The sequence below is a fragment of the Rhinatrema bivittatum genome, chromosome 2 (genome assembly GCF_901001135.1).
Source record: "Rhinatrema bivittatum chromosome 2, aRhiBiv1.1, whole genome shotgun sequence".
Taxonomy (NCBI): Eukaryota; Metazoa; Chordata; class Amphibia; order Gymnophiona; family Rhinatrematidae; genus Rhinatrema; species Rhinatrema bivittatum.
In genome coordinates this window covers 623,510,966-623,537,534 of record NC_042616.1, presented here as the reverse complement: position 1 = coordinate 623,537,534, position 26,569 = coordinate 623,510,966, and the positions used below count along the sequence as shown (strand labels likewise).

General features: G+C 42.3%; 1 protein-coding gene across 2 annotated transcripts in view; it reads left to right on the top strand.

The window, feature by feature from the left end:
• PRKDC (protein kinase, DNA-activated, catalytic subunit) overlaps nt 1-26,569 on the top strand; it is a 683,602-nt gene that overhangs the window by 159,787 nt on the left and 497,246 nt on the right. For both annotated transcript variants that reach the window (XM_029591248.1, XM_029591249.1), the window contains exons 20-22: nt 13,671-13,790; nt 15,480-15,639; nt 20,290-20,396. In XM_029591248.1, coding sequence (XP_029447108.1) covers nt 13,671-13,790; nt 15,480-15,639; nt 20,290-20,396 — 387 coding nt within the window. The remainder of the gene's footprint in view (nt 1-13,670; nt 13,791-15,479; nt 15,640-20,289; nt 20,397-26,569) is intronic.

The window sequence follows — 26,569 nt, the reverse complement described above, 5'->3', positions numbered from 1 at the left end:
ACCATCTGTTCGTTCTTCACAGCAGAAAGAAGCAAGGGGAAGCGGCCTCTTGGGCAACCATCGCCTGCTGGATCAAAGAAGTAATCAAGGCGGCCTACGTAGAGGCAGGCAAGCCTCCACCTCTGTAAGACAAGGCCCATTCCACAAGGGCCCAGGCAGTGTCCTGGGCAGAAACCAAGATGCTGTCACCCGCAGAGATCTGTTGGGCAGCAACGTGGTCCTCCATCCACACCTTCTCGAGATTCTATCGCCTGGATGTTCAGGCCAAGGAGGACACAGCATTCGCAAAGGCACTACTGAATGGGCCACGGGCAGCCTCCCGCCCGGTTCGGGAGTAGCTTTTGTACATCCCATTGGTCCTGCACCCATCTGCTACACGCTAGGAAATGGAGAAATTACTTACCTGATAATTTAATTTTCCTTAGTGTAGACAGATGGACTCAGCACCCTGCCCATGGCTGCCTCGCAATCAAGAAGCCCCGGGGGAACCTCCCCCTGAGTGCAACACAAGCACGGGTAAGCCAACCCTTATTCCTACTTCAGACACCCTTATTACCAGGTGTCTGTGCTTCTCTGTTGAATGCCCTAGCGGTCTCCAGCTAGAAACCTAGTCATACAATCCAAGTAATCAAGTTTAATCTAAATTATCCAAACACACATATATCCATAATTCCTTTTCGAGGAGAAAACTGAAGAACAGAGCCTCATGCATGAGTATATGTAGTGCTGATGTCAGATTGAAATCTGACTCCGTCTCCAACTGCTTTCAGGAGCACACTATACCCATTGGTCCTGAGTCCATCTGTCTACACTAAGGAAAATGAAATTATCAGATAAGTAATTTCTCCATTAGGTAGATGGACATGCGAAAAAGCAGCAGCTTATCAGGGAACCCATGAGCAAACCAATTATTGTCTTAAACATAGAGCCAGTGTAATGAGGAATTATTGATGGGGAACAAAGAGAAGAAAACTACACCCTTTGTGGTGATTAAGCTCTAGGTATTTTCCTGCACAGTTCTCAGTCAAGTCTCCACTTTAAATTTATACATTTTTTTCTTATACTTTTTCTGTGCTTTTCTTTGTCCTTATGCTGCTTGGCTCTGTTCACTTTATTGTTTGTAGTTGTTTGTCGCTCGCACTGTATCTTTTTCTGTCATTGTTCTGAGATATGTTAACAAATAGGTCACTGCTTAACCAGTATGAGTCCGGATCCAGAGGAGACATTGTCAGCTATAAATTTACCCGCTACTCGCTCCAGAGGTTAGAGTGCATAGAATTACCACCATGCTCAGAAGAGGTCTGAACCCTTTATAACCTAAGAGTCTTGTTTAGTGTTCTAATTTCATAATGTTAAGCTTGAATAGTTTCCCCGGTCCAAGTTCCGTAACCTTTGTTCCATGTACCGCCTCCAGGCGAATTTTTATGTTCTGTTTCAATGTAAACCGATGTGATTTGTATTGCATACAGGAACACCGGTATATAAAAATTTAAAATAAATAAATAAGTAAACTAGTCAAAGCTACAATCAGGTTCCCATTTAAGTACTGGAAGATCTCTGTGAAGGGAGAAGGTTGAAGTTTTCTATAAATCGTTCATGGTAATCTGAGACTATATCTGGATTGTCAAGAAGAGATACAGATTATGCCTTTTGGAAATACCTTCAAATTATCCTGCCAAAAGGGGCATTCAAGCCTACTCTCCCCTAGAAACTGCAGAAATTGGAAATCATTTTACTCTTAAGATCCATACATTTGAACCTTTCCCTGCACAGGAGAAAGAATTGGAGTTTAACTCAATGTACTTAATGATTCTCAAGAAAATCTGGGGATTCATATCCATATTAGATTTGATAAATTAAGTTAAAGATGGTTTCCCTAGGCAATATTCTGCCCCTTCTAAATCAGGGAGACTGAATACATTTTCTGTACTTCAAGGAGGCTTATACCCACATGTATAGACACCCCAGTCATAGGAGGCATATCCTATTTGTAGTAAGGACACAGTACTTCCAGAACCTAGTCTTGGCTTTTTGACTTGATGTCTGCCCCATGTATGTTCACCAATTGCCTAGCAGTCATTAAGATGTATCTGCAGAGGCTGGGATTCCATATATTTCTTTGTACTATTACTATCATCTCCTTTCTAAAGTGCTACTTGACATGCACAGTACTGTACAGATAGAGAAATTTCCAGCTCCATGATTTTAGTCTAGCCATGACAGGAGCCTGTGAGAAGTGCATTTATTGTAGAGAAGGACTTAGGATTTAAAGGCATCTTCAAAAAGATAAGTTTTTAAACTAGATTTAATTACAGAGCAGAGCATGACGCATCATTCCAGGCACATGGCACAAGATGGAAAGCATGGGTTCAAGAGCAGTGGTGGAGGACAAGGGCACAAATAAGAGCCATATACTGGATGAAAGGAGACTAGGAAAAGGGAAGACCGTGTAAATACTTAAAATATAAAAATTATAAAATAAAAAATAGATTTATGGCTAATTTAAGTGGGTGACCAGTTTTAAGTATTTACACGGTCTTCCCTTTTCCTAGTGTACATTGCCTGTGAGATTTCCCTGCTCTTTTTTGTTTCACTGGATGAATGGAAACCATGAGGCAGGGTGTAGAGAGAAGAATGAGGAACTGCAAAATGAATGCATTTACTCATCTATAAAAGAAACTTGAAATGAGTGCAGAAGTGAACAGGGAGCTAGTGTAGCGGCTTGAGATGAGGAGTGTTGAAGAAAGGTAAGTCATGCAGCTAAATATTGAATAGATTGCAGTAGAGAAAGATAGTTTAGGAGGCCCGCATAGTGCAGATTGCAATACTCTAAGCAGGAGATGATAGGAAAGCAGATGAGTGTCTTGGTAGCATTCTTGGAAAGGAAGGGATGGATTTTAAGGATGCAATAGCTAAAATTAACACACTTTTGCAGTGTGTTGAATGTGCATAGAGAAGGAGAAGCATAAAAAATGACCCCAATCCCAGTCCAGGATTATGGCCAAAAGAACTTGGAGGATGAGTGCCATCACAAAGAAAGGAAAGAGGGGAAACAGGACATGCAGGCAGGGATATTGGACAAGCAAGCTGAAAATTTGGACTGTATTTGTAATCAAATATCTGGTTTAGATTAGCTGATCAATATCACATCTTAGGCACCCAAGATAATCACATCCAAGTGTTGCAATCATTAATTTCACCATATTTCTGTCATGCAAACCAATTGGAATTCATTGCTAGACATGACGCCAAGGCCCGTCTCCCAAAACAGATAACCAAAAATGACATAGCAATAGATACCAATTTGGTCTCTGTTTAGAGTGCTAGGCCTCATGACCTCACCTGTATTTCACTACCATATCATGCCTCTTCATGAGGCAAACCCATTAAACCTAAATTTCCAGTGGTCTCAGCTCACAAAGATTTTAGTAATATATAAAAGTCATGGAAGAACTGAATTGTTTGATTTGATGGATCTCCAGTCATGTTTGAACAAAGGATTTTTCTTTCTATATTCCTCACCTTTAAATTATTCTGACCACAGATGCATCCAACCAAGGATGGGGAACATACATAGAGGAGCTGCTTACCCAAGGTCTCTTATCCCTTCAGGAAAAAAGATGTTGGCTCAATCTCTTGGAGATAAGGACTGTTCTGAATGAGTTAAAGACCTTAAAAAAAAAAATGGTGGCCAGCAAAATTGCTTTAGCCTGACAATCATATGTTCTCTGAACAAGCAAAGATAAATGGGCTTCTATTTCTTGAGTTGGGAAGTAGAGTATAACACTTGGGTCCATTTATTTGATAGGAAAGGAATTTCATTGCAGGTAACAGTGTCACTTATGAGGTTCCCCACAACTGGATCATGATGTGGCAGACAGTCTCCACTCAAGCAAAATTCTATCGGGATTGATCATTTTGCAGCGGTGCTGAATAGGAAAGTGCCAGTGGTCTTCTTTAGGAGGAGATAAGGTAGTCTAGTAGCAAACACCTTCTACTTTGGAAAACAGATGTCCTAAATGCATTTCCTTCCTTGCCTCTGGTAGCCAAAATCTTAATAAAACTCATACTAGAGGATCTGTAATCTTTATTGCACACTATATTTGTTGAGATAGATTTGGTTACTTTTTCCACTGGAAATGTCATAAAATCTATCAGGCTAGGAATATTTTTAAACCTAAAAACTCAGAACTGAGGCACAATGCTCCATGGCAATATCCTGTCTCTAGCCCTCAAACTGAATGTTAAGAGTATTCATCCATGGATGAAAGGAATCTACTACTTATCCAGCTAAGTTAGCCAGATAAGTAGCGCCGCTGAGTTATTTATTTTTTTATTTTATTTATTTAACATTTTTTATATACCGACAACCGTTTGCACATCGTATCGGTGTACAGTGAAACTCAAAAACAGGTAGGCAGGAGCCTTTACATGGAACGTTAAATATAAAATTTGAATTAAAAAGGTTATGCCCACTGTCTGCCCACTGACTATTTGGTTAACTATTTAGCCGGATGTGACTTATCCAGCTAAGTGGTATAGTCAGAAATTCAGTTGCAGCCACTTAGCCGTTAAGTCTGACTTATCTGCCTAAGTAGCATTTTGAATATCTACCCCACAGTTAGAACTGAACACACTACTCCAGTTGAGACCTCACCAAAGAGCTGTACAAGGGCATTATCAACTTTTTTTTTTAAACTCCTTCTGTCTTTAGCCACTGCCTTATCACATTGTTTTGAGGCCTTCAAATCTCCAGACACTATCAGACTAAGGTCCCTTTCACGGTCCATGCAGATAAGTATTTCACCTCCTATCACATATTGTTCAATTGGAATACTGCACCCCAAGATTATGACTCTCTACTTCTTGGCATTGAAACCTAGTTGCCAAATCTTTGAACACTGTTAAAGCTTTCTTAAATTGGTTTTCATTCTCTCTACTCTTTCAGGTATGTCCACTCTGTTGCAGAGCTTAGTATCATCTGCCAAAGGACAAACTTTTCCCTCTAATCTTTTTGCAATATCATTCACAAAGATATTGAACAGAATTGGGCACAACACTGATCCTTGAGAGACTCCACTTAAATACTGTTCTCTCTTCAGAGTAGGTTCCATTTACCATTTGTCTCCTATCAGTTAACCAATTTGTAATCCATTCCACTATGTTGTCACTCTCTCCTAGGCCTTAGTTGTCAACTTAGTATTAAAGTTCAAAAGAACCAAGGTAGTATTGGATTTCCTTCTTTATCAGGTAAGTCACCTTCTAATATTCTTTATTCCTCATATCAGTATAAGAAAGAAACTGCACTTAAGATCAAAACAAACAAAATGCTGAGTAGATGTCTTATGGGCTTTAGTCCATGCCACATACAACAGTTCTTTTTTGAGCCAACATATTAACAGTTGAGCTTCTCGGTGACAAGAGATACAATCTGCTGCCTAAATAAAATGCATTCTCTCATTATTATGCCATGGCAGGTTTCACCTTAGAAAGATGTCAGTCACTGGCAATGTTGTCCATCGAAAATCTATTTGCGGAGTTGTGACTATGAAATTCAGTCCACATATCCACCAGGCGCTGCCTTGATGTGACATCCCTTTGAGATTTTAGGTTTTGATTATCTGGCCTTCAAAGTCTATTCATGGAATATCTCCTCCAGTTTCCCAGAACTCATTTCTGATTTCTTGTGGTGGGAAAGAGGTTTGACTGTTAACATGTTTTTATTTGTTGCCTGTTAGTGGCATGGTATGTTCATGTTTCTTTCCCAGTTTTATTTTGAAGCTACCCTTGACTAGACAGCCCTATATGGGGCCGATGCAAAAACGTTGCACTGAAAACAGGCCTTGTGTGTTCAGCGCCCGCTTTCCTTTCGCGCCCCTAAGCACCTCTCCTGGGGGCACAATGCAATATTTAAATTAGGGCTCGCGCTGTCGGAGACGCTAGGGGTGATTGTGAAACCCTAACTCCTCCTTAACAGCATGCGTGGGAGAGAGGTCCGCTGTCGGTGGCTGTCCGCTGGTTAAGAAAACGGATGCTGAATTTATTAGTGTTTGTTTTCCTAACCAGCGCACATGCAGGGGTTAGGAAAATGGACGCCGATAAATTCAGCGTCCATTCTCCCAGTCTGACTACCGGCACCAGGAGTGTATAAATCAATATTAAAGTGTCGGACACTTAATTATTAATTTATTCACTCCTTCACTTATTGCCAATTGTTCCCTTTACTGTCACATGTCAGTGAAAGGCCCAATCCCTTTTCAGAAGCCTATCCTGAAAGGGGATTGGTCCTTTCACTGACATGACAGTTTTTTCTGCTTTTCTGTACTAGTTTTAGTAGCGCTCAGCTCACCCATACCAGCTCCCAATCTCTCTCACACGTGCACAGTCCTTCACAATCTCACATAGGCTTTGTCTCTCTGGCATGTGATGAGCACTATTAGTTTCACTCTGCGTTGGGTGTGCATTGTAGAGGTGCTAATCTACTATTGCATAAGGGAATTAGTGCCTATACAAACCACGTCCAATTGCGGGTTATACAGTGCACTCGGTTGAGCTCACTGTATTGCTTCGGCCCCTCTGTGTAGTTTATTGATCCTGTTTTCCATAAAAACAGTTGTAATTGCTTAACTAAGTCATTCCTTGATCATAGCAGAACAATAATCCACAAAGCCCAGTGCCTCCCCATTTGAGAGGTCTTACTCCAATGAACCAGTTAGCTGGTGAAACTTAGTTTAACATTATGTGAAGGGCTTGTTTGATGGCTTGTGAGAGACCACATGCTCATTCTCAGAGCCCACAGACTTGACATGCTATATAGGTCATTCTTGTCCGAGGCGTACCTTCATATTCCCATCCGGCTAGAGACCAACGGTTTCTGCATTTCGTGGTTTTGGGGCAGCAGCATCAGTTTGAGCGCTAACTTTTGGTTTGGCCACTATGCCCAGAACTATTTCCAAGGTTGTAGTGGTGGTGGCAGAGCTGAGAAAAGATGGGATTCTGGTACACCCATACTTAGACAACTGGCTTATTTGGGCCAAGACTCTGGAAGAGAGCCTCCAGGTCCTCGCACAAGGTGACCTCCTTGTTGCAAAAGCTAGGTTTGGTGGTGAACCTAGCCAAGAACCATCTTCAGCCATCACAATCACTGGAGTATCTCTATATTCAGTTCAACTGGAAGCAGGGCAGGGTATTGCAGTCGGAGAGTTGTATGTATTCAGAAGCTGATGGTGCAGGTGGGTCTATTGATGAACACGATACGTCTGACAATGTGGACATATCAACAGGTACTTAGACTGATGGTGGTGACCCTGGAGGTGGTTCTGTGGGTGAGGGTGCATATGTGGTCTCTTCAGTGCAGTCTGCTGTCTTGTTGGAGCCCCTAGGGATTTGGCTCCACCTACCGATGGAGTTCTGCATACACCTGCAGTGGTGGTTGCAAGCAGATTTAAGAAAAGGAGTTTCCCTAAGATACTCCTGGGGGAATTCTGCACACACAAATTTAAAATTCTGTGCGCAAAAACTTAAATTCTGCAAAATTCTGCATACTAGTCAAAACAACACAATAGACATGAGCCTTTAAGTAATTAATTTAAAATGTAATACAGAAAAAAGTTATTACTTAAAGATGCAGAATTTTAAATATTTTGAGCAGATATTGGACTGTATTGAGAATCTGGACTGTATTTGTGGTCAAATATCTGGTTTAGATTAGCTGATCAATATCACATCTTAGGCAGGAGTGGACCCGAGATAATCACATCCAAGTGTTGCAATCATTAATTTCACCATATTTCTGTCATGCAAACCAATTGGAATTCATTGCTAGAAGTTACTTTGTGTCCCTTCCACTGTCTCCCTACTCCCCTGGCAACTTTGCCCTCTGACCCAAACTCCTCCACCTGTCAGTATCTCTCCCCTTCCCCTCTATGCTCAACCCCTTCCACTCTATCTCCACTCCCAGGGTTTGACCGCTCTCTCAGTACTGCCCCTCACGCAGGCTCCCTCTGTCCCTCTCTCGCTCTCACACACATAAGGCTCCCTCTCTAGTGCACATACACACCCCTCATAAAGGCTCCATTATTCTCTCACACACCCTCATACAAGCTCCCTCTCTTTCTTGCCCACACACATCCCTTCATACATGGTCCCTCTCTCTTGCACACATACATCCACTCATACAGGTTCTCTCTCTCTCTCTCTCTCTCTCTCTCTCTCTCTCTTGCATACACACCCACACAGGCTTCCTTTCTCTCTCTCTGAAGAGAGGGAGGTTTTAAGTGGTGTACCACAAGGATCAGTGTTGGGATCGGTCCTGTTCAATATATTTGTGAGCGACATTGCGGACGGGATAGAAGGTAAGGTTTGTCTTTTCGCGGATGACACTAAGATCTGCAACAGAGTGGACACGCCAGAAGGAGTGGAGAGAATGAGACGGGATTTAAGGAAGCTGGAAGAGTGGTCGAAGGTATGGCAGCTGAAATTCAATGCCAAGAAGTGCAGAGTCATGCATATGGGGAGTGGAAATCCGAATGAACTGTATTCAATGGGGGGAGAAGGGCTGATGTGCACGGAGCAGGAGAGAGACCTTGGGGTGATAGTGTCTAATGATATGAAGTCTGCGAAACAATGCGACAAGGCAATAGCAAAAGCCAGAAGAATGCTGGGCTACATAGAGAGAGGAATATCGAGTAAGAAAAGGGAAGTGATTATCCCCTTGTACAGGTCCTTGGTGAAGCCTCACCTGGAGTACTGTGTTCAGTTCTGGAGACCGTATCTACAAAGAGACAAGGACAAGATGGAAGCGGTACAGAGATGGGCGACCAGGAAGGTGGAGGGTCTTCATCGGATGACATACGAGGAGAGATTGAACAATCTAAATATGTACTCCCTGGAGGAAAGGAGGAGCAGGGGTGATATGATTCAGACTTTCAGATACTTGAAAAACTTTAATGATCCAAAGACAACGACAAACCTTTTCCATCAGAAAAAAATCAGCAGAACCAGAGGTCACGAGCTGAGGCTCCAGGGAGGAAGACTAAGAACCAATGTCAGGAAGTATTTCTTCACGGAAAGGGTGGTGGATGCCTGGAATGCCCTACCGGAGGCAGTGGTGAAGTCTAAAACTGTGAACGACTTCAAAGGGGCGTGGGATAAACACTGTGGATCCATTAAGTCTAGAGGGTGTGAATAAAGAGGAGGCAGCAAAACACTGCACGGAGCGGCAGTAGCCACAGAGGCATTCACGGAGCGGGATGCCAGTGGTCAATAGTTGGTGTTCCACCTTCACGGAGCAGAAGGATGGAGGGCTGCTATCTCCAAAAAAAACAAACCAAAAAAAACAGACAAAAAAATAAAAACAGGGGTGGGTAAGAGTATGGGGTAAGGGTGTGGCCTGCTTGTTACAGCGGTTGCTACCCCTAATTGAGCTGGACGATCACTTGGATGCAGATACGGCGCTGCTCTCTAAATTGGTGGTGGGGTGGAGGGGAATTAGGGCTGGAGGGTACTGGAAGCCAATAGTAACAGGTGGGAGAGAAAAAAAGGGGAAAAAAATGGATAAAGTGCGTAGCTTGCTGGGCAGACTAGATGGGCCATTTGGTCTTCTTCTGACGTCATTTCTATGTTTCTATGTTACCATGCACCCTCACACAGATTATTTATGTCTTTCTCTCACACACATACACTATCCCATTGCTCCCTCTCTCACAAACAAGCACCTTCACATATGCACAATACCTTTTTCACCCACACCAGCTCCCAGTCTCTCATACACATGCACAGTCCTTCACAATCTCACATAGGCTGTCTCTCTGGCACCCACACTCAGGCACCTTCACACATGCTTTCTCTCACCTCCCTCCCCCAAAGGCTCGCAGTCTTACACACACATCTACACTCACTCTCATCAGGGCCTGCTCCATCTTTGCTGCGAGCGGAACAAGCTCCATTTGCGGCACAGTCAGGGCCTTTGTTTTTGCTGTGAGTGGGATGAGCTCCACTTATGGCAGGCCTTCATCTTTGCTGCGAGCAGGACAGTTGGCAGGGAAGAACCAAGAGCCAGCAAGTGTTGCAGGAAATAGCCCAACTTATGGAATGGGCGTAAGTGCATCTTCAGGAGATCTCAGCCTCGCACATTGCGGGAAAAGACAGTGTAAGTGCCGATTTTTCTCAGCAGGACAGAGCCTGAATCCAGGAGGATGGGAATTATCAGATGCATTCCAGCTCAGTGTGGATCGCTGGGGCCTTCAATTTCTGGACCTCATGGCGAATTCTGTATGCCTTTCCCCCTTGGCCCATGTTGGGCAGAATGATTTGGAGGATCGAGAATCACACGAGGATGGTGCTTCTGGTGGCACTGGATTGACCCAGAAGACCATTATATGCATATTTGTGAAGGCTCCTGGTGGACTCCCCCCTTCGGTTTCTGGCTCACAGGAATCTACTACAGCAGAGGCCTGTTTTTCACGATGATCTGGCTCAATTTTATCTTAAGGTATGGCCCTTGAGATGGCTCAGTTGCTGTGGTGATTGCCACCTTGCTACGAGTGAGAAAGCTCTCCACTTCCTTAGCCTACGTGCTGGTTTGGCAAGTGTTTGAGGCTTGGTGTGAAAATCAAAGGGTTCTTCCTCATTCAGTTAAGATCCCACTCATTTTCAAGGTCAGGTGAACGGTGAACCCTTGTTGGCTCATTCAGATGTGGCCCTTTTCTTAAAAGAAGTGAAGCATCTCTGTTCTCCCTTGTAGATACCAGTGCCTTTGTGTAGTCTTAATCTAGTTTTGGAATTTTTGGCGGGCCCTACCTTTCAACCTATGCATAGCCTTTCCTTGAGGTTACTGACCTTAAATGGTGTTTCTTGTGACAATTTGTTTGGCTCATAGGGTTTCTGAACTGCAGGCCTTGTCTTGCTGGGAGCCCTTTCTACGGGTAACTCCAGGGGCATTATAGCTGCATACTGTTCCTTCGTTTTTACTAATGGTAGTCTCAGATTTTCACTTGAATGAATCAGCTTCCCTGCCGTCTCTGGACAAGGAAAGAGATGCAGTGGAATATCGCCTGTTACTGCCCTTGGATGTCAAGAGGCATATCTTGAGGTATTTGGAGGTTTCTAAACCTCTCAGGAAGATGGATCGCCTGGTTTGTTCTCCAGAGAGGGAGTAAACAGGGTGAGCCGGCGTCGCGGGCTATGATAGCCTGCAAGATTAAGGAGGGTAGTCACAGCTGCGTGTGTGGATGTTGAGTAGCTGTTGCCTAGTCTGGTTAGGGTTCATGCCACTAAGGCTCAGGCAGAGTCATGGGTGGAGGTTACATTGTTGCCTCCCATCAACATTTGCTGAGCTGCGACGTGGTCCTCCTTACACACCTTTTCCAGGTATTAACGTCTAGATGTGCAGGCCCGGGAGGGGACAACCTTTGCGCATGCAGTATTGATCGGACTGCAGGCAACTTCCTGCCCTGTTCGGGAGTAGCTTTGAAACATCCCACTGGTTTTGGATCCACCTGTGCATATGCTAAGAGAGGAGAAACTACTACTTACCTGATAATTTCCTTTTCTTTAATAAGGACAGATGGATCCAACTTCCCGCCCTTGGCTACTGGATGATTGTGTTGTTGTCCTGTGTGGCTGTGTGTTCCAGGGGCTACTGGTAAGTTTACTCCAATCCGTAGACCAGTGTTGTTACACTCCTTGTCTGAGCTCAGTGTTTTCGTGTTGGCTGAGTGCTGGAATCGTTATCTGTTAATCACATTTTGTTAGTTTGTCCACAGTTGGCTTTTGCAGAGAATACTAGTGGGCTGATGTTAGTTCACGTGTATATATACACCATGATGTCAGCTTTGCTCCGTCTCCAACTGCTGGTAGAGGTGCATAAATCACTGGTTTTGAATCCATCTGTCCTTATTAAAGAAAAGGAAATTATCAGGTAAGTAGTAATTTCTCCATTTAAAAAAAAGAGAAGCTGTTAGAGAGACTTAGACAGATTGACTCCATTTGTAACACAAAATATATGTACTGAAAGACCACTATTCAAATCATATTCTCTATAGATTTTTCACTTGTATTTCAGTATTTTGTCATTTGATAATTGTACATCTTATTTATATTTTTCACATTCAAATGAGTATTGTAAAAATAAAGTGCTCAGCTTATACCTCCATTTTCAGATAATACATCGAAAATAAATGTCACTTGTAGGTTTAGTGTTTGCCCTCTGGGGACAGGGAATACCCACAGCACCTGAATGTAATCTGGTTTGAAGTGCTGAGAAGCAGAATATAAATCAAATAAATCTTATGGAATTTTTTTTTACTTTTCATTTTAAAGACAATCAAGCGATACACCTTTAATATATACTACAGTAGATATCACTGAAGCAGATGCCAAAGAGACATAAGACTGTAAAACCTTGAAACAATTACAAAACATAGCATAATATATTAGTTGGCACATTCACGAATGTCGGTAAATAAAAGTTAATAAATAAATAAATAAGAAAATAAAAACAATTGGCTCACTCAGTCTGCTCAGTTGTCTGACACCACAGGATCCTACTTGATTTCCAGATCTTTCCTCCCTTGCCTTTTTGTCCCAATTCTGGCACTATTTTACAGGCCGATACAGAAAAATGCGCGGGAGAGCCGGCGAGCGCACAGGCCACTATCCTGGGCGTGCGAATCAGGAGGGTGGCGTATGCAAATTAGGGCCCGCGGTAAAAGGAGGCGTTAGGGACACTAGTGCGTCCCAAGCAGCGGCTGTCAGCAGGTTTGACAGCCGACTCCCAATTTTACTGGCTTCGGTTCTAGAACCCGCTGACCACGACAGGTTCGGAAAACGGACGCCAGCATAATTGAGCGTCTGTCTTCCAACCCGCAGGCCGATTTTTAAAATTTTATTTTATTTTTTTAATTTTTACTTTTTTTTTTTAATATACTTTTGGGGCCTCTGTCTTAATATCGCTATGATATTAAGTCAGAGGGTGTACAGAAAAGCAGTTTTTTCTGCTTTTCTGTACACTTCCCCGGTGCCGGACGAAATTAACGCCAGCCTTTAGCAGGCATTAATTTCTGAAAGTAAAATGTGTGGCTTGGCTGCACATTTTACTTTCTGTATCACACAGGAATAACTAATAGGGCCATCAACATGCATTTGCATGTTGCGGGCGCTATTAGTTTCGGGGGGGGTTGGCCGCGCGTTTTCGACGCACTATTACCCCTTACTGTATAAGGGGTAAAGCTAGCGTGTCGAAAATGTGCGTCCAAACCTGGCCTGTATCAGCCTGTTAGTTAAGAACATTTCTGCTGGGAGGTTTTTTCAGGCATCCATTAGCCTTTCATTAAAAGAACATTTTTTTTTTGAGCAAGAAAATCAAATTGACAAACATCTTGTTTTTAAGTTGGTCCTAGAGGACACAGAGAAATACAGACTTAGACAAAGTCACATTGAGAGTCAGTGGCAGAGAGTTCTGGAACTCCTCTGTAGGATTTCTGCCGAATCATAGTCCAGAGCATTTTGTAGCCTCCTTGGAGAGGCCGCTAATAAGTTTGAAAATAAATAAAAACCACTAGATCTCATCTTTCTTGCTAAAACTATTGTACAGTTCAGTATTGAGTTGTAGCATTTATTTCATGTTTTTGTTGTACCTTTTATATATTTATCAAATTTCTGACTTGCAGGTATCTGCAAAAATGAAACAATATAAAGATGAGCTATTGGCATCTTGCTTGACTTTTATACTCTCCTTACCTCATGACATCATCATGCTTGATATCAAGGCCTACATTCCAGCACTGCAGGTTAGTGTGACTCTAGTATTAACTATCTTATTTCTTTATTACATTACTGACTTGTTTTCAAGAAACAATTCCAAAATGTGAAGCTGTAATTTTAAGAATACCTGAGCTATTGTGTTGTGTGAAATGCATCAACATGAATGTAACAGAATTTTTTTTACCTTTTTTCCTAGCTAATACTCGTTAGTGTTACCACTGTGTCTATGGTAGACTTATAGAATTTCATTGCAGAGAGTTTATAAAAATTCCTGTTAAAACATCAGTTTTGAATAGTGCATGATGTTGCAAGTGTGTGTGCTTTGTGCACTCATATCTTATAGTTGATTTTCAAAGGGAAGCTTACCTACAAGGTATGTGCATAAAAAAGTGCACATAGACATTTGTGGCTGATGGGGGCAAAACAGCACTCATGCAGTTGAAAATGTCAGGATATACCTGCTATTTCCTCTGACCTAAACACATTCCTAGGAATGCCTCTCTTTAATCTGTCTAAAAATAAGTGTGCTCTAAATGCTTGTCCATAGTTTTAGCAGTTTTGAGGGCGACAACCTCCAGCTAGGGCAAGCTACCTGGGTAAATTGCTCTGAAAATTTTTTCTAATGTTATGTGCAAAAGTAAAAACTTTCCATATCCTGCACAGAACTTGTTAAAAGGTAATGTGTGGACACCATTCCTAGTTCAAAAACATAATGGAGCTCAATTATTGCTAGCGGCCAGATTCACTATAGCAACTTTTTGAAAAAGTTGTTCCCAAAAGTTCTTACTGGAAGTCCCAAGTGAGGGAGGTGGCAGACCTTGAACAGCTTCGCTATGCTTTAAAGGGTCAAATGCACAAATACCTTACGATCTGGAATATTTATCACCAACACTCTTTGTAATGTTATACATATTGCCTGTATTTCTCTAATCCTGTCTGTTTTATTATGCATGGCAAAAAGCTAATAAAGAGTTAAAAAAAAAAAAAAAAAGTAAAATAAATGGACTTCAAGGAAAGTAAGGTTATCTCATACCACAGTAAATGTCTGCTGAATTCAGAAGGGAGACTGGCAAAACCTTGACTTTGCCCATGAATTTCACAGAGAAGGGCTACTAAAATGATGGGGGAAATGGAACAGCTCCCCTATGAGGAGGGACTGAAGCGGTTAAGACTTTTCAGCTTGGAGAAGAGACGGCTGAGGAGGGATATGATGTTTAAAATCATGAGAGGACTAGAATGGGTAGATGTGAATCAGTTATTTACTCTTTTAGATAATAGAAAGACTAGGGGGCACTCCATGAAGTTAGCATGGGGCACATTTAAAACTAATCGGAGAAAGTTCTTTTTTACTCAACGCACAATTAAACTCTGGAATTTGTTGCCAGAGGATGTGGTTAGTGCAGTTAGTATAGCTGTGTTTAAAAAAGGATTGGATAAGTTCTTGGAGGAGAAGTCCATTACCTGCTATTAAGTTGACTTAGAAAATAGCCACTGCCATTAGCAATGGTAACATGGAATATACTTAGTTTTTGGGTACTTGCCAGGTTCTTATGGCCTGGATTGGCCACTGGGAGACAGGATGCTGGGCTTGATGGACCCTTGGTCTGACCCAGTATGGCATGTCCTTATGTTCTTAGACATCTAAAGATGCACAGAAATGGGCAGGTTGTGCAGATACACACTTGTCAGCTAAATGTTGTTTCTTTATTGTACAGAATGCATTTAAGCTGGGTTTGAGCTGCCCTCCACTGGCTGATGCTGGCCTTGATGCCTTAGAAGACTGGTCTGTTCACATTGCCCAGCATGTGATACAGCCTCACTACAGCCAGATACTGCCTTATTTGGATGGTTATTTGAAAACTGCATCATCAGCGGGTAAATGTTTTGAAGAAACTACCATAATTAATCAGGATTATATAATGAAAGAATGTAACTTCATATATACACTTTAACTAAAGCACTGATAAACTTGCTGAGAGCAGGAATTGATCCACTCATATTTTTTTTTTGTTTTGGTTTGGTTTTTTTAAATGAATACTCGAACCCTTCCCTCCAGCAACTCCCTAACAGAAAATGTAAAAAATCATAGGCCATAGTGACTGGAGGCAATCTCCACTCCTGAGAATATGAAAATTACAGTGCTGGCTCCAGGCCTGCTCTCTTCAGCCCACCAAGAACTCTCCAAACACTTCAAGGCCACTGGGAGTGTAGTAGATTCTTACCACTCCCTGCAGCATCCAGTGATTGGGGCATCAGGGTGCAGGTGGAAGTCAGAAAGGCCTCCAAGTTTTTTTGTAATGTTAGGGTGGCTGAGAGGGAAGAGGCCTTGTACCACTATGGTATGTGAATGTTTTGTGATTGGGGTTTTTTCTGTCTTTATTTTGGGGCGGCTGGTAGGATCAGATGCTGTGCTCCAATTTTTTAAAAATTATGTTGAATATAATCAGTTAAGTTCAAAGTTACCCAGGTATAAGTACTTGGATAACTTTAGAACTGCTCTCAAGCATGACTTGATGTTCCTGGCTAACTTTGCTCAAGATTACCCCCGATTTATCCGGTTAAAGTTTACCTGAGTAATGACTTTGCCCAGGTAAAATCTGGCCAGTTAAATGGGTGGGATATTCAAATTTCAGGGTTTATCTGGGCATACTAATTTCCCAGACAAATCCCTTTAAATATATCTATTAAAAATAGTCAGGTCAATATTCAAACACTTAACTTGAATGTTAGTGATTGAAAATTTTTTTTCCCTTTATTAAGTTTTCTTAATTATGTTTAACTTTGGTTCACATGTAGAGATACAAAGGGGTTCTTGTATTTTAAATCTGGTGATATCACACTAATATTTATTTGCTTTATCCTCCATGATGGCCATAGCTATGGTGAATGGTTACTTGCTTATGCTATTTAACTAATTGTAAATGGTACTCTGAAAATGGATTACTGGAGCCTCTGTGAGTTGAGGTACTTTTTTAAAGGACCAAAAGAAGATATACTTGAGTTCATTTTTTTTTTTTTTTTTTTGTTAGGTTGTAATATTTTTAGGAAGCCAATCAAAACTACAGTTTTCTGTAGTACCAATATGTCTACTAAACTCTTCACCAGAATTGGATTATGTGGCATCAGACTCCCTACTCCAGTGCATACGCAAGTTTCTTTTTAAGAACTCATAATTGTCGCCTCTGACTTGTTTATGCTAAATTGACTCCTTGAGAGCGTATCCCAGATTATCTCGGCTTTAACGCAGGTGGTGCGTGTTAGCTTTACTTGGCAACTCATTTAGGAAAAAGTAAACTCTTAAATTACTACTGCCTTGTGGATAACCTTGGAAGGGGTAGAAAGCTGAGGGAACAAATATGAACAGAAAATCAGGCGTGGAGCCCCAAAGGCAGTTCAGCATCAAGTCTGACAGTGTTGGCAACTCCTGCAATAGGGCTGGTACCAAACTGTATTGCTCTTGTCTCTTCTTTGGAGCACATCGGTGACACCAAAAATGGGGCCCTGTTGCATAGGTAACATAGGGCTTCCATATTCCCGTGCCCTGGCTTGTGTTCTAGAGAGGAAACTCCAGCTTTGCTTCACACCATCAACACAGCTCAGAAAGCAGCAGTCACTGGTTATAAACCCTCACTCGACTGGTCTAGAGTGGCTATCAGGGTTGTGCTTACAAGAAGAAAAACAATACTTGGACTAGCTGTGTCCTTTTTGTTCTACAGCCATTGCAACAAACTGCCATTCTTGTATGGATCATTTTAGCCACAGAAGAAGCTGTCTATCTAAAGACTGAGAAGACCATGAAGAGCATATATCCATGATCCCTTAACCTGAAAGAGTCGAAGAAAAAGGAAAAAAACACTTTTTTTTTTTTTTTTTTTGACAAGTAGGATGAAATCAGCCATAACCAGTGGGTGACCTCATTTGGCACAACAAGAATCCAGCTGTTAGCTCAGAAGTCTACTGCATAATTGCTGTCTCATGACTCCATCAGTTTTTCTTTGTTCTAACAACCGCATGGATGTATTCCCAGTCTCTTAATTTTTCGGCTCCAGTTCCAGCATTGTCATTCTCCTCAGCATAGAGCTTGCTGGCACAGACCAAGGTGCAATCAACCCCTTTGTGCAGAGCATCTCAAACTAGGTACAGTCTCTTTTTTCCAGTACCAAAAAGTAAGTAACAATTCATAATGGAAGGGAGATCTTTGGTGGAAAGATTGCCAGTGCTGAGAATGAGTCAGCCGATGTGTTGAAGCAGTTGGTGCAATGTGCATTGGAACCCGAGGCTACCAGGGTCACAATCCCGGCTCTGAGAAGACACTCATCTGGGTGTCAGAAGGTGAAGTGCTTACACCCACACTCCAGCACAGAGTGCCCCTCCACTTATGGGAGCCTACTTGTCAAAATGGTGAAGGTTTTCTTTGCTTCCTTAAGCCTGGAAGATGGGAGAAGGAGGCTAGAGTCCCTTCTGTTAAGGATGGAGGAACCTTTCCTGCATAGTGAGGCTCAGGAGAGTCCCCTGAATGTCACTGTCTTCAAGGGGGGGGGGTCATCAACATGGAAGCAAGTCCATTTCCTGGTGTGACTGCTTCACCTCCCCTTAGGAATTCCCTGCATGATTCAAAGGGAGGAGAGGTTATTTCTATCTATTCTGAGTTCCTACTTGTCCTCTTTGGCCTATCAGAATCAACCTGTGTCGCCCTTGGCTTCATCTGGGTCCTGGCTAAGTGTTCCTTAGTGTGTTAGTGCGGAAGAGTCCACAGGGATACTTTCTGATCCCCCTTCCAGACTTACCCCTGCATACGTCTCCTGAAGAACTTAGTTATTCATGCTTTCTAGACAAATTGGCAAAAACATTGCACATCAATGTGAGAAAGGAGCAGGACCAAGAATGGACATTTATGACCTGTTGCAATTTGTGCAACCACCAGTGGAATATACTTCTATTCCAGTTCATGGCCTTCTGAAGGATCTTTAGATGAGGATGTGTTTGACCCCCATGGCATGCCTTCCTGGAATCAAAAAATTAACTTAAAGTATAGAGTCCAGCTGCTGCACCATTCGGCAATAGTTAAAATTGGCATTGAAATATGTGGGGCACTTCAGGGAGCATTCCAAAACACCTCCCAAGAAGGATCAAAAAGCCTTGGATGGCTTTGGGAAGAAGGTCTTCCAGGGTTCTATGTTAACTGCTAGAATTGCTATGTACCAGCTATCCATGGTGCAGTACTTGCAAGAGTGTATTCTGAAGCTGAAGCCCCTGGCAGATGTGGGAGACCCTGTTCAATGGAGTTCCAATGTGCTGTGGAAGATATGGAATAATGTGGGAAGCACCTCATCTGTTCTATGCATGAGGCCTTTGACATGGCAGTCAGAGCAGTATCTATTGGCACCAGGAGGCTTGCTTCGATTGAGTGGACTCTGAGAGGATGTTCACAACTTCCTGGTGGATGTTACATGTGAAGGGGAGAATATGTTAGGAGACAAGGTACAAGAGTCAATGGCACAGATCAAGGAGCATCAGTTCACTCTGTAGTCAGTGTTAACAGCAGTGGGAGACCAGCTTGGTCCAGCCAGGCATCAGTACTTCTCTTACAACTGCCCCTTTTTTTTTTTTTTTTTTAACAGAAGTAGCCCTTTAGTCCCTTCCTTTAATATCTGCTGCAGCAACTGCCCACTAGAGGGGGGTTTGACACATGCATATTTTATAATCTGCGCAGTTGTAAAATACTATCGTAGATATCGGCACAGCCAAAAGAATGCTTTCTAATTGTCTAGCAGACTGTATAGAACACTGTTTTGCACTGGCTGGGTTGCAGATTATAGATTCTGTCAAGGCTTATCAAATGAGAGTCATGGCAATGTCAGCGGCTCATTTGAGGGCCATTTCTATTGAAGTATGCAAATCTCTACTTGGTTGTCTGTTCACACTTTTACAGCCCTTTACTGTCTAGACTAAATGTCCCAAAGAGACAGGAACTTTGGACAAGTAGTTAGCGCACCCTGTTCACCCAGTACTCCACTCTAGGGGCTGAGTTGTCGAAGTACTTGCTCTGCAAGGAAACCCTCAGTTTGGGATCCCTCCCTGGTTATGGCTGATTTGTCAATGGAGAAAACATCTGCTTACCTGTAAACAGAGTTCTTTGAAGACAGCAAGATAAATCAGCCATACATTCAATACTTGCCTGCTCCCTGGAGAGTTGACTTAACTCTCTGGAAGAGACTGAGAAGCTTATAAGGCAGTGACCATGCGTGGGAACAACTGTACATACTCGGAGTTAATCTGAGCTCTGAGAGCCTTCAGATGACATCACCCAGTGGTAATACCTGTTTTATTGTACAATCAGCGGAGAACCCAGTTTCCAGGTAAGCAAACTTGCTATTTGTTTTTTAAACCTTAGTGGCAGTTATTTTCTGGTGTGCATATATTCGTAGTTTTCCAGCTAAAAGTGTTCTGAAAGTTTGGAGTAAAAATTCTTTGTGCATATTTGTGACCTGGTGTAGCACTTTATATTTTTTTTGTGTTGATTAGATGATTTTCAGAATACTTGGGAAGTGATGCGTCTTTCTCGTGCAGCACAGAAAGGATTTAATAAATTTCTGATACAGCGACTAAAAAAAGCAAAGACCCTTTCCTCGGTAAGCAAATTAATTTTCAAGCTCTGGAGTGTGATATCAGTTACATATACCAGTCAGCCATACTGTTAAGTTTATAATAAAGTGCAGTCTGCGCACACAAGTGGTTTTGACAAACACTACACAAACATTTTTATATTTAGGGGACTAAGTAACAAACCTTAAAAGAAAACTATCTGCCATACATGTAATGCTTTAACCCTATGCACTTTATTTATTATAAGTGCATTATTGAATTTAAACAATTTAAAATGCTGCCTTGTATTTTGTCTGAGCCTCTTAGGCGCAGTCATTTTTGGAGCAGTGCACACAAATTAATATTGGGCTTGATTTACTACGTTTTTTCCCCCCAGTAGAATGGGATGTTTCTAAATCAGGCGGGCCTTTAGAATGGACCTAATTGGTTTGTTCCATGTGTTATGGCATTTTTTACATCATGATTTATATGGATTAATGAGATGCACTGTTTGCAAAGTTATTGACTATGCCGTTTAAATTATGACTAGTCCCTGGAATAGTAATCTGCTTAAACGATTCTTCTCTGTATGTGTAATAATCCTGGCATCTGTCAGCGTAGTTCTGGCTGTAGTCAGAAGGGGGTTGTGGTCTGTTAGTACATGTTATTTGTTTTACAGTGTGTGCTATTTGGAAAATACACGTGTTGTAAAGTACATCACACATGAAAACACATAGGGGCATGCAACACTCTGAGTATGCTCTATTTGCCAAGCTGAGCAGCCCCACAAGCTGTAAGAAAATACTGCCACAAGCAGTCAAGCACAACAGGCCAGACAAGGAACTCGGTGGCCTCAAAGATATGATGGAATAAAGTGGGGTGATTGTTCCCAGGTCACTTATATAGGATTATAGACAGTGCTGGGGAGGAGCCAGCTGTCATGGTACATGTGGGCACCAATGACATAGGAAAATGTGGGAGGGAGGTTCTGGAAGACAAATGTAAGATTTTAGGTAGAAAGCTGAAATCCAGAACTTCCAGGGTGGCATTCTCTGAAATGCTCTCTGTTCCATGTGCAGGTCCCCAGAGACAGAGTTCCGGAGTCTCAATGCACGGACGAGATGATGGTGCAGGAAAGAGGGATTCAGTTTTGTAAGGAACTGGACAACCTTTTGGGGAAGGGGTAGACTTTTCCAAAAGGATGGGTTCCACCTTAACCAAAATGGAACCAGGCTGCTGGTGCTAACTTTCAAAAAGGAGATAGAACAGCTTTTAAACTAGAATAAGGGGGAAAGACAACAGTTACTTAGCCGTGCATGGTTCGGAGGAATGTATCTTTGAAGGATACTAATAAAACAGGAGAATTAGGGCATCCCAACAGAGAGGTTCCAATAAATGCAAAAGTAGCCCATGTGCCTATAAGTAAAGAATCATCTAAGCTAAAGAATTCAATATTATCCATATCATCTGAAAAGAAGGTTGTTAATAGAAACAAAAAAAACACACTTTGAAATGTCTGTATGCCAATGCCAGAAGTCTAAGAAGTAAGATGAGAGAGTTAGAATGTATAACAGTGAATGATAAGATAGACATAATTGGCGTCTCAAGACTTGGTAGAAGGAGGATAACCAATGTGACAGTACTGTATCAAGATACAATTTATACTGCAATGGTAGGGAGGATCAACTTGGGTGGGGGTGTAGCACTTTGTCCAGGAGGGTATAGAGTCCAACAGAATAAAAGATCATACAAGAGACTAAATTCTCAGTAGAAACTATATGGGTAGAAATCCCATGTGTGTTGGGTAACAGTATAGTGATAGGAGTATACTATCGTCCTACTGGCCAAAATGATCAGACAGATGATGAAATGTTAAGAGATCAGAGAAGCTAACCAATTTGGCAGTGCAGTAATAATGGGAGTTCCTGAACCATACCCAGATCAGTCCAGACAAGTGGGTTTTATTCATCCCTACCAGCAGATGGAGGTAGAGAACAAAACTTTGGGCACTGCCACATATACGAGAGTGCCACCTGCAATCCCTCAGTATTTCTCTACCTCCAGCATATGGTAGAGATGCTAACTTTAAAGGAAAATTGCTTCCCGAGATGACAGGCTCCTGCAGAAGGGTCATCCCTCGGGTTGAGCCGGGCAAATGGGGGGTTGGATGCCCCTGGCCAGCTTCAGCCCGCAACTCCGGTTCCCCTGACAGCCAGTGGTCTGGTTCCCTTGGTGGGCCCGAAGCCCTTCCCCCTGCCCAGGACATGGAAGTACCCTTACTTTTAATTTTGTGCTTTCCTGTGTGTCTGGGCCTTTAAATCTTTATTGTTAAAAAAAAAAAAGTTACTTGCAGCTGTCTGCTTTTGCAACAGTAGAAGCATGTAGCAGGCTGTGCGGCCTAGCAGGCTGAATGCAACAGCAGAAGCATGAGGCAGGCTGTGCGGCCTAGCAGGCTGAAATCCTCAGCGAGATCAGGTGCAGGCCGGGCAGTAAGTGGGCAGATCGGGGGATCATTCGGAGGAGGGTGGTCCCAGTCGGGGCAGATTCACTCCAGCAGGGCAGGCTGTACTCCCGCACAAGCCGCACAGTTTTCAGTCGCGGCATTGGCCTGTTAACTGTGCCGGCAGGAAATTCTGGAGCAGTGCGCCCTCTTCAGGGTTTGACAGCTGCAGCGTGGTGCGCCCCTCCCCCTCACTATCTGGGCTGCGGGAAAGCACAGCAAGCATAGGATTGCCTGTTTGGATTTTTATTTTGCCTTGCTTTATTTCTTGGTGCTGCTTGTTTGTTTATTTATTTATCGAGTTTTATATACCGTCGTTCGGTTTTGCCATCACAACGGTTTACAAAGTTTCGATGTTTAACAGTGTTCAAAAGATTCATGCGATTAACATAGTTATTGTAGGCGTTATAAACGTAGTTTGGATGTCAAACTAGGTTAAATTACATGCTTGCATTGGTTCCACATGTTTACATAGGGCCAGTAGGGAGGGAAGTAATAACAGTCATTGGGTGTTTTGGTAGGCTTTGGTAAACATCCAAGTTTTTAGTTCTTTTTTGAAGGTTTTTAAATTTTGCTGTGTTCTAAGTTTGGTTGGGAGGGTGTTCCAGAGTTTGGGACTTCCCAGGGATATGGCTCTCTTCCGAGTTGAGGTAAATTGTTTGGAACAAGCAGGTGGAATTTTTAATAGACCTTTGTTAATTGAGCGGAGGTTTCGGTTTGGTGAGTAGAGTTTTATAGATGTACTTAACCAGTTTGTTTGTTTTTCGTATATTATTTTTTGTAATATGGATAGTATTTTGTATATCCTGAATTTTATTGGGAGCCAGTGTAGTGATATAAGTGTTGGAGTAATGTGATCGTGTTTTTTAGTTCCTGTGAGTATTCTGGCGGCTGTATTTTGAAGGATTTGGAGTGGTTGGATAGTAGTGAGAGGTAAGTTGAATAGCAGGGAGTTACAGTAGTCCAGGTTGGAGAAGATGAGTAGTCGAAGGACTGTTCTGAAGTTGTTGGGGGAAAGGAAAGGTTTTAGACGTTTTAGGGTTAGGAGTTTATGATATCCATCTTTGATTTTAGCGGTGATGTGGTTCTTGAAGGATAGTTCATTGTCAATTATGACTCCTAGGGTGCGGGCATGAGTGACAGGGGAGATTGCTGCCTTGAGTGGTGGTAGGTGAGGAGAGTTGTTCTTTCTATCCAGCATGATGATTATTGTCTTATCGATGTTTAGGATGTTTCATGTTGGTTAGTAGTTGCTTTATTTTGGTGAGGTAGGTGGCTGTTTTTTTGTAGGTATCTTCCAGAGTGTTGTGTATTGGGATTAGCATTTGGATATCATCCGCATATATGAAGTGGGTCAGTTTAAGGTTTGAGAGGAAGTGGCATGTTGGGAGAAGATAAATGTTGAAGAGTGTCGCAGATAGAGCGGAGCCTTGGGGAACTCTGGTGTCAAGGTTTATTTTCTTTGAGAGGGTGTCGTTGATTGACACCTGATAGATTCTTTGTGATAGGATGAGAAACATTGTAGGGTTTTTTTATTTGCACCAATTTCGGAGAGGCGGTCAATCATGATTGATTGGTTTACCATGTCGAAGGCTGCTGATAGGTCTAGTAGGACTAGAAGGTAGCTGTGGCCATTGTCAAAGCCTTTGAGCACGATGTAGTTTAATGATAGGAGTAGTGACTCAGTGTTCAGGTGTTTCCTGAAGCCGAATTGTTGTTCCTTTCTAGGTGGTCGCTGAGTTGGGAGTGGACAATTTTTTCAATAATTTTGGCAATGAATGGTAGGTTTGATATGTGTCAGTAGTTTAGTAGGTTTTTTGGCTCAAGGTTGGTCTTTTTCAGTATGGGTTTGATAATTGCGATTTTAGGCAGTCGGGGTAGTTTTCTTCTGTGAGGGATAGGTTCACGATGTCGGTTATCATTTTGGTTATTGATGGTTCGATGACTTTGATTGTCGGTATGGGTATGCTATCGATAGGATGCTTAGCTGGGTTAATTTTTTTGATGATAGCTTGGATTTCCAGTGATGATGCTGAATCAAAGTTGGGCCAGTTTGGTGTTTGATTTATATTTTTGGGTCTTGCGTGTTACGGTTGTTATTTATGAGGTTTTTTATTTTTTCGTTAAAGAAATCTGCAAAATCGTTGGATTACAATCTTGGAGGATGATGATAACTGGTCATTGGAGGATTTGGTTAGGCTTTGTATGATATTGAAAAGCATTCTTGGGTTATTTTGGAATTTGTTTATTTTGTTTGAGTAGAAGTCTTTTTCTGCATTGTGGATAAGTTTTTTGTAGTATGCTAAGTGTGATTGATAGGCGTTAAGTAGTGTGGTTGTTTTGTTGTTCCACCAGGTTTTCTCTTTTTTTTTTTCGGAGTTCACATTTGGCTGATCTGATGTTGTCATTGTACCATTGATTCTGGTGTTTTGGGTTTTTTGTTTTCTTTATCGTGGGGTTTATCTTGTCTGCTATTGTTTTAGTGATGGTGAGCCAGGAGGAAGTGGTGTTTTCTGCGTTAGATAGGTCTATGTTTGTTAGTTCTGTTTGTAGATTATCTTGAAGTATCTCGATGTTAAAGGGTGGCCGGTAGGAGAAGGATCTAGGTGGGCTTTTTTCTGTTGTAAATTTACAGTTGGAAGTCAGATTAGAGTTGATTAGAGAGTGGTCCGACCAGGGGATATTAGTGATACTTGTGTGGTAAGTAGCCCATATGTCAGTATTGATGAAGACAAGGTCTAGTGTGTGACCTGCTTTGTGAGTTGGCCTAGGGTTGAGAGAGTATCTGTTATTGAGGTGCGATTGGGGAATGGTGCGATTGGGGAATGGTGTCTATGTGAATGTTAGTCTCCTAAAATGATGATGGATTTGTTAATAGTTTGATCAAGAAGAATTCTATCAATGGTGAGCAGTTCCGATCTAGTGAATTGGGGGGGACAGTATACAAGACAGATTTGTAGTTTTGGTGAGTTGAATAGTGCAATTTCCAGTGGTCAGTGGGTGTTAGTTGGGAGTAATTTCATCTGTAGGTTTTTTTTTGATGATTAGCATTAGACCTCCTCCTTTCTTTTTTGGTCTGGGGATTGAAAACTTTCTGTAGATAGGGTTATTGATTTGGTTGATTAAGACTGGGTCGGTGTTTTTTAGTCCATGTTTCCTTGATGGCTATGAAATCTGGTTTGTAATTGTCGAGTAAGTCGGTGATGATGGGTATTTTCTTTTACTATGGATTGTGCGTTGAATAGTAGAAATGATAGTGCTATGTAACTGCTGCAGGTCTTAGTGTTGATGTTAGTGATGTTTGTGTGTTGTACTCACAGTCTTTCTTTGTTTTTCTTCTTATTTCCTTCTGTGGGTTATCCGTGTTTTGATCCTTTCTGTGGGTCTTGAGGTGGATGTAGTCAGGGGTTTGAGTGTTTGCCATTTCTTGTGGAGTGCAGCAACAAATTTTCTGGGTTTGGGGTATGCAGTAAGACTTGCACTAAGGGGTGTACAAAATGACAGACAAGCAGCTCAGAGAGACCTGCAGGCCTGTGGTAGCCCGTCGGTTGGCCTGAATGACCTCCTCCTCTGCATGGAGTGTGCTGGAGGGGGGGTCTGAAAGGCAAGCAAAGCCGCGGAGGCATTCGTGGACTGCAGCGGTGGCGCTGGGATCACAGGAGGGGAGTGGCTATGGCCGCAGAAGCGGAGCTGGATAAGGGGGGCTTCGTCCGGGGGGTC